Here is an 8,749-nt window from a genome sequence, read left to right as displayed (position 1 = left end):
TTAGACATAGCTAGAGTAGCCTAAGTGAAGACTGAGAAAGAGAGCAAGAGTAAATCTGAATCTGAACTCACTTTATTTTTAATTAATTTCTAAACTGACGTATGTTTGTATACGTCAACATTGTCATCAAAAGTGTCAAGAAGGACTTTACATAAAAATAATTACGCCTACCAATTACAGCAGTATTCCCAAACGTGTGTGTTTTGTTTAAAATTGTGGAATATTACCTAATTAATTTTTATTATTTACATTAAAAAAATAATTACGTTATATTACAGGTGTTTCTTCTTTTAAAACCAAACCAAAGTAATGAAGAAAAAAAATGTATCATATTTTTATTGTATTATTATTTACTTAATTGTGTTGTTGTGGAAAGAAAATAACTCAATATGATTTCCATTTTTAAGGGAGAGAAAAAAGCGAACTTTTTATCCATTATATTTGGTGATAGGACATGAATGAATTGGAGTATTTTTCTTATCTTTACTCTAGTATTTAAGGAGCATTGGCGTCATCTAGCGGTGCGGGAGAGAAGCGCATGTCTCTTGCTGCCACCCGCCACAGGAATATTGAACTTGAGATTCGGATGCGCTTGGAAGGCGTGGTTTTATCTCACTGACACGCGCCGAAGATTCTTTCATTGATAACCCGTCGAGAGCACCAGCTAGTGCACGAGCAGCGCGTCAATAGCGCACTGATCAAACGCAAAATGATATGAAACGGACGCGCACGCACCAGGTAGGATTTTTATGCCCGTGTTTTCTTATCTGCAGCTCCTACAGGGACACATCACAGAGGGGAATTTACCAACAAGGTCAAGTTATGAGATTTCTATAGGAGGCAAGGATTTTTAGGCTGTATTAATGGGTGGGTTCAGCATTTTTGGGGGATTTTTTTTTTTACGTTTTTCAAATATTTTTTTGTTGTGCAAAGCATTTTTTTAATGGTTTTCTTCAGAAAATGGTACGTATAATTGTCAGATACTCACATTTAAGAGATTTAAACAATATAGGCTTAATTCATTTATCATACTAATGCATGGTGCTATTTGGACTTTGTCTGGCTTTTGTCCTATTGCATGTGTGTGTGTGTAGGTCAGGTTTTGCTGTATTACGGGGGATCAAATGCACCCACAAAAATATAAAAACCTGAAATCAGCTATGCTGTGACCAATGAAACAATTTATTTATTTTAGCATTTAAAGGAAATTGAATATCAATAGTACAGTACACTGTGTGTGTGTTTGTGTGCACACACTCGTAACCCAATTTAAAGATGAGTTTGCCAGTGTTTGCAAATGAAACGTGAGTGTCTCTTTGTAAACTACTTCATGCATTGCAATCTGTCGTCTTATTTACAGCCCCAATATGCATGACTTCATCCTGTTAAAATGGATTATTTTAGGGTCATTTCTGTAGTCTTTTGTTTACCAGCTCCTTGCAGAAGATGCATTTCCCTGCCTGGCATCTAGATGCATTTATATTCTTGTGAAATATATCTGATGGATATAGAAATGAACATTTAATATGTGATGGCAGAACTAGTGCTCCCCGCCCCCATCCTCCTGCAGATGCGAGTGTCCTCCGAACGGCTCTCATCAATGACAGGTCACCATTTGAGACTTGGCGTAACTGACTCTCATGCTTTTGTCAGGCAGTCAGACTGAATGTTTCCTCAGTGGCCAGTGAATCGCACTGGCTCAGGGTGTTGTTTTTTATTTTTTTATTTTGTGTGAGTGTGTGTGTGTGTGTGTGTCTGTGTGATATGATGCACAGAAAAGAAGGAAAAGGCGGTTTTGTCATAGGCTAATGGCTGTACACTGTAAAAAAAAATTTTTAGGTAGTTTAAAACAGATTACTGGAGTATGTTTTACAAGAAAATACTATTTAAGTTTTACAATGAAAATAAATTGTTGATAAAACAACTTTCACCGAAATTGCTAATATACTTCACAAATAATTACGAAGAAACGGCAAGTAACATGTTGAATTAAATGTGAAATATTGAAATAGAAATAGTATTTTCTGTAAAACATACTCCGGTTATCTTTAATTAAAACTTTGTAAAAGCAGTGACTTCAACTTTCATGTTGAATTCCATGTTTACTGTTTCTTTGTAATCATTATGGCAATTTGTGAAATTTACTTGAATTTTCTAAGTCTATCCTATTTTCTAAGTAACTCCTACACCATTTATTTATTTATTTAGTGTACTAGAAGCAGGGTGTACAATGGTCAAAATAACTGCCGATATGTACATAAAAAATGTTGATTGATTTTGTAACTGTTATGCACACTAAATATTCCATATAAAACCCTAAATGTATTTGTATTGCTTTTGCATGGAGTCTATGGCTTCATTGGTGAAACTAGCATTGCTCAGTGTTGCTAAGGCTGATCTTTACCGTGAATCATCAGTGGTTTGAGTTTGACTGTCAGATTTCCATTTTTACGGCTCCTCGGGGGTATTTGATTTGCTAAAGTCACACAGAATAATTTCTCACCAGCTCCTCAGAAGAGAGAATGAGACTGAATATGGTGGGATGAATTCAAATACTGCCCTTATACGTCCTATAGTGAAATGATCATAAAATATATGGTTAATTATTACAGTATATTGCTTTGAAGGTGTAATTGCTTTAATGGTTGATTAAAACAAGCTTTAAAATCTGACAGTAGTATACTGAGAGAAAGTGTTGTTGTTATCAGTTATGCTGACTGTAGTATATTTCACTTGTGTTTGAAGTAATTATGTCAACAAACTATTATTATTTGTATTTTTTTTGTACCACGTTGTCTTTACATTTGTGTTTGATTTTTTTTTTATACAATAAATGTGCATGTGACAGACACTGAATTCAGCATTTTTCTAAATAATTTATAAGCCTGTGTTGCACAGAGTAACTGATGTCACAAAAACAGTTTTTCTATTGATGTAATGTTTGTCTGAACAAGTAAAGGATGACACTGCTATGAGTAATGGCTTCTGATGGATTACTTTTTGTTTCATTTTAGTGGAATGCTTATAAGTTATAAATAACCTCAAATGTTAAAATCACTGGAACACTTTCCTATTTTTCGTTCTTATATTTGTTTCAGTGTCTTGTGTTCCCTCATGATTTGCAGGTGAATTGCAGCTCCCAACACAGCTTGTTCAAAATGATCATAAGAAGACAGCAGTAGGTGTATCTCCTCTTGTGTATCTAAAACTATTTTTATCCGTCTGCTCTAGGGAAGCCTTGGAGGGGACAATATCAGGCTTTCAGGAGGGAACCAAATATTTTGACTTTGGATTTTCATCACAAAAAGGGATTCAACATGGAAAATGTACCAAACCCCAAAAGGACTGTCACTGTCCAGATGATGCCGCAGCTCACTAATATAGATGTGCTGGGAAATAAAGAGTTAAACGCTAACTGGGACATTGAGCCAAAGTTAACCTTAAATCTGGATTGTTCCTCTGGCCGAAAAACTAAACCAGATCAGGATAATATGCACCTCAAGTCCTCCATCAAAGATTCCCACACCACTCTTCTTGGAGGAACTGTCCTTGAAGACAAAAACATGTCATCCCGTGACAGCGAAGATCACAAGCAACCTCAAAACAGTCACACAAACATGAAGACGACAGGTCAGAGTGCCAGGAACGCAGAAGGAAGAAAAACTGAACGTGACACGAATTCGAATCTGAAGACTGTCCTTTCAACATCTGGCCCATCGTCTACAGCTACACATAGCAAGGAGAAAAATGGCAATAGCACAACAAAGACACTTGAAAACAAACTACATGAGCCCAAAGCACAGTGCAAAGCATCAGCAGTTGAAGAAACTAATGCAATCAAAGAGACACTTCACAATCAAATATCACACGGGGCTCTGGCTTCCCTTCAGAAGGATTCAACTCCCAGCGCCAACAACACAATCAAAGATGTGCCACTTTTATCCCAAACAAAAGATGCAGTTTGCACCACCAGCAGTACCCCGTCTGAACTGGTTTCCACCACCAGTGCTCCTAAAACCAATCACTCTCAAGTTGCAACAACCGAAACATCTCTTCCAGCACCTGGGACGAGTATTAAGACCCCACAACTACACGAGACCCATCATACACCCACTAAAGAGGACAAATGTAGCAATGATTTCAAGGATTTTAAACCAACAGGAACCTCTCAAGATATTTCTTCTGGACATCCAATGGAGGCTTCAACTAGCAATGCAAGTCACATGGAAGTGATCGATGAAGAGGTCCAAACACAAGGAGCTTCTCCTGAAGAGCAGAAGCCGGTCCACTGCAAACTCTATCGAGAGGCATCTACCATGACTTCAGCCATTGAGTTAGGCAACCGACCCAGCATGCAACGGCATGACGCAGAGGTGCAGGCGGTGGCTACAGTCTGCAGTCAATCTACAGCCACTAGCCCTAGTCTTCTATCTCTACAACCCCATCGGAGATCAGTTGGCCTGCTACCTGAGGAGACCGACAGTATAGCAGTGGTCGTTGAGGTGAAAACCACCTCAGAGAATTATTGCAACACACCATCTGTTGTTTCATCCAGTACAAAGCCTCCACAGTCTGGCACAGTGATGGTGCATGTAGATGCTGACCTTCAGGAAGAGTCCAAGCTTGGGGCCAAGCCTAAAGAGCCTCTACACAACAGCCAAAGAGGATTTTCGCCGCTTCAACCGGTTTATCAGATCAATGTCGAGACGTGCAGCCAAACCAAGCAATCAAACGAGACTACGAGCCAAGGTTCACCTGCATCTGGTCCTCATAATGTGGCATGTGTGCAGGAACACATCGCTGCATCTAATCAGGCCTGCAAAGATCTGCAAGAAAAATCGGCCAAGCCTCCTGCGTCTAAATCCGAGATGCCTAAGGAGGCAGGATCTGCAAAACCTCCAAAGGACATCACAATAGCTACTCCTCCAACATCAAGCTCCACACCACAGAGCAAAAAGACAGACCGGCAACAGCAGGGAGCATCCAAGCTGGACCCTGAGAAAGACGACCAAGAGGCCAAGCAGTCGAAGAACAGCGTGCATGATGTTGTGTGGGACGAGCAGGGTATGACTTGGGAGGTATATGGAGCATCGGTAGATCCCGAGTCACTGGGTTTTGCCATTCAAAGTCACCTGCAGTGTAAAATCAAGGAGCACGAGAAGATAATCGCCCGGACGGTTCTCAGAAAATCCTTGTCTTCGCCTCCCGGCAAGAAAAACAAGAGAAGGCAGGTTAACATCAACTTCAGGTCTATGTTTCAAAATGTTCGCCGACCCAATTGTTGCGCGCGCCCGTCAGTGCTAGAATGAAAGACATTTGGTTGTCATTGACGAAATCTTCCATGAGACTGTGCAAAGCATGTTGGGAGATTTCTCTCATTTGATTTTTGGGGAGTTTGTTAAATATAGAAACTAATGGTGATTTGAGTGTTATGTGGAGAACCGTAATCTTAAAGAAAATATTTTTAGAAAAAGATGAAAATATTTATGGTGGTAGCAAAGCTATAATGATGTTTAGAGTGCTATGGCAATAATTATAATTAATTTAATAACGGTAATGATAATGTGTAGTAATCTGCATGTGTATTAGTTCACAATGGCAGTCTTCTAACTACCCAGGATTATGCACTGTACTGATGAGCAGATGTATGCATATAACCTTTTTAACTCACTTTGTTTAGCTGACTATCTTTGTAAACTTTCCAAGTAATAGATATTACTTTTGCATAATTTTATTTGTAACATAATGTTGATTTATTGTGAATGTTTCAACTTTTTTATTTAATTTAGAAAAATAGGCAAGAGTTTCCCGATGCTTGTTGCCATAATTGATGTAAACTGAGCCAATTTCTGTTCAAGAGTCCAACCTTGATGTAACCGTGATTTTATATTAAAATAAGAAGAAAAAAGAGCAGTTACTGTGTTTTCAGCAATCAGTGCGGTTAGCTAGCATTTCACAGCAGTGTCTTATTCCATCAAAATTAACATACTGTATATCATATCGCTCACATTAATGTGGAAATAATGATGCTAATGAGACACTTAAAGATACATCAGCGATTATTTGGGGGGGGGGGTTTAAAAATCTGTTACATGAGTTAGATCTTGTGTATGTCATTTGCAAATGTTGTATAATAAAAACAGATCTATATCATTCCAATTTACAGCATTTAAGAACTGGGCTTTACTTGGCCCTGCACAATATTACAACACAAATATACAGATACATATAAAGAAATGCACAAACCTTCTCTATTATAAGTACAAATGGCATTAATTATGCAATTAAATTTAGTAATTAATATATAACCCATAAGTATGATAAACATTAATGATTATGTGCTCTTATTAAGAGTTTAATTAGGAATTATGTAATTTATGCTTATCTGTTTAAGTATCTGTAGCTATACATGTTTTTTTTTTTTTTTTGTAATCATTGTCCTGTGCATGACTGACTGTTTTGTGTTTACATGATGCATGTGCAAAATATATGTATAAAATCATTCAAAACCATGCATTTATTACGTCCTGTGGAATCAACATCATTTCCGGTCCTATATGCAACCAAACGTAATCATTTACTGCTGGGAATTCTGTAGTTCTCGTAACTGCAAACCCAGCAAGTTCTCATGCATTTACAGTATATATTGTAAGCTTTCTTTGGGGCAAGCAGCAGCAGCAGATTACATCAGAGCTTCTCCCCGGTTTTCTGATCAGTTTTGCATCAGCTGCCATCTCCATCACAGCTCCCTTTTGTTTACCTGCTGCTGCTGCATTAAATAATTGGAAGAACTCCAGCGCTTCCTCTCATGGCAGTGCTCCCTGTGGAATATTTGCCCTACATTGTGACACACACACACACACACACCTTGATTTACTCTTTCTGTCCTTCTCATACCTCTATGGTTTGGTCTTTACTGTATATATACAGCACTATGCATGAACATGGTTCAACTTGATGACACATACTTTTAATATAAAGCACCATAGACACAGCACTGAAACCATGTTGCACAAAATAACAGTTCTGTAAGGTTCATTTAGAATGCCTTTTAATTAAACTGTTAATAATACATATTAAAAATATATAATTGAACAATAATAATAATAAAAAATCTAACCACGGTTATAATGCATAATAAACTTTTTTTTACTATTAAATGCTTACTTATTGTGATATTAAAAAGTCTGGAACTACTAGAAATAAGTGTGTGTATGTGTGTTTACATTATAAACAATGAATATCTATTACATTTTTATTATTTATTTATTATATATAACATAAATAGACATGGGATAGTAACAATTTAGTGCATGGATTGAAGAGTAATCATGTGATTTCAATGTGAGAGTAAATCTGTCAAATGTTCAAGATTTGACGTTAAATTTCACTAATCTTTACAGCATTCTTGATTAACCCCATCTAATGCGATGATCCTGTCTGTTATTTCTAAACTACGATATTAAAAACATGCTGCATTAAAAATGTAAGTGAAATATTGAACACCAGATTAAGAAGTTAGAGTCTTTATACGAGATACATGGCCATTCTGGTTATGTGATGACAGCACTGTCACTTCCTATTAGCCATAATTTGTGAGAGGTACTTTTGAGAATATTCAGTCTCCTCATCAGCTCATATTAAATGTTAAACAAAAAATGTGCAAATAGCTGCAGGATGACAGAGCATCATCTTCTACATACACCTGATCTCACGCTGAGATGCCGCCTGCCCTTCACTCTCCTCCTCATCTTAATTAAATCCTGACAATATGGCGCTATTCACTCACAGCTTTGGCTCCCAGCTATCAGTGACATCCAAATCAGGTGTCAGTAACTCTACACTGTACCCCACATGTCTCTATAGCAGGTGATAAAATTACATATAATACAAACAGTGATCAGCCACAACATTAAAACCACTGAATAACATTACAGTAATTATATTGTTACAAGGGCACCTGTTAAAGGGTGGGATATAATACACAGGATCCACTAAGCATGTGAAGAAAGCAGTCCGGCTGAGGCAGTGTTTTGCTCTGGGCAATGTTCAGCTGAAAAACCTTGGGTTTTGAATTCATAAGGATGTTACTTTGACACGTTCCACATACCTAAATATTATTGCAGACCACGTACTCCCAAGGTGGTCCAGTAGTGCACAACAAAATGGAAACAAGCCGCAACACAATAAAATAAGCACAAAACAATGGAAACAAGTTACAACACAAAAGAAATTAGCACAACACAACAGAAACAAGCAGCAACACAACTGAAACAATCAGCAACACAACTGAAACAAGCAGCAACACAACAGAAACAAGCAGCAACACAACAGAAACAAGCAGCAACACAACTGAAACAAGCAGCAACACAACAGAAACAAGCAGCAACACAACAGAAACAAGCAGCAACACAACAGAAACAAGCAGCAACACAACAGAAACAAGCAGCAACACAACTGAAACAATCAGCAACACAACTGAAACAATCAGCAACACAACAGAAACAAGCAGCAACACAACAGAAACAAGCAGCAACACAACAGAAACAAGTTGCAACACAACACAATAAGCACAACACAACTGAAACAATCCACAACACAACAGAAACAAGTTGCAACACAACACAATAAGCACAACACAACAGAAACAAGCCACAGCACAACTGAAACAATCAGAAACTAAACGGAAAGTTTCAACTCAAAGAAATTTTCACAACACAAGTGAAACACGCCATAACACAGTGGAAAC

General features: G+C 37.7%; 1 protein-coding gene across 1 annotated transcript; it reads left to right on the top strand.

Annotated features, from left to right (window-relative positions):
* Positions 1-607: 607 nt before the first annotated feature.
* On the top strand, positions 608-5,913 carry LOC127949002 (G protein-regulated inducer of neurite outgrowth 3-like). Its single transcript, XM_052545905.1, has 2 exons — positions 608-738; positions 3,232-5,913. The coding sequence occupies exon 2, from the start codon at positions 3,318-3,320 to the stop codon at positions 5,307-5,309; it is 1,992 nt and encodes a 663-aa protein (XP_052401865.1). The 5' UTR covers positions 608-738; positions 3,232-3,317; the 3' UTR covers positions 5,310-5,913.
* Positions 5,914-8,749: the final 2,836 nt, after the last annotated feature.

Source organism: Carassius gibelio, chromosome B1, assembly GCF_023724105.1.
Source record: "Carassius gibelio isolate Cgi1373 ecotype wild population from Czech Republic chromosome B1, carGib1.2-hapl.c, whole genome shotgun sequence".
NCBI classification, from domain to species: Eukaryota; Metazoa; Chordata; class Actinopteri; order Cypriniformes; family Cyprinidae; genus Carassius; species Carassius gibelio.
This window is presented reverse-complemented; position numbering and strand designations above follow the sequence as displayed.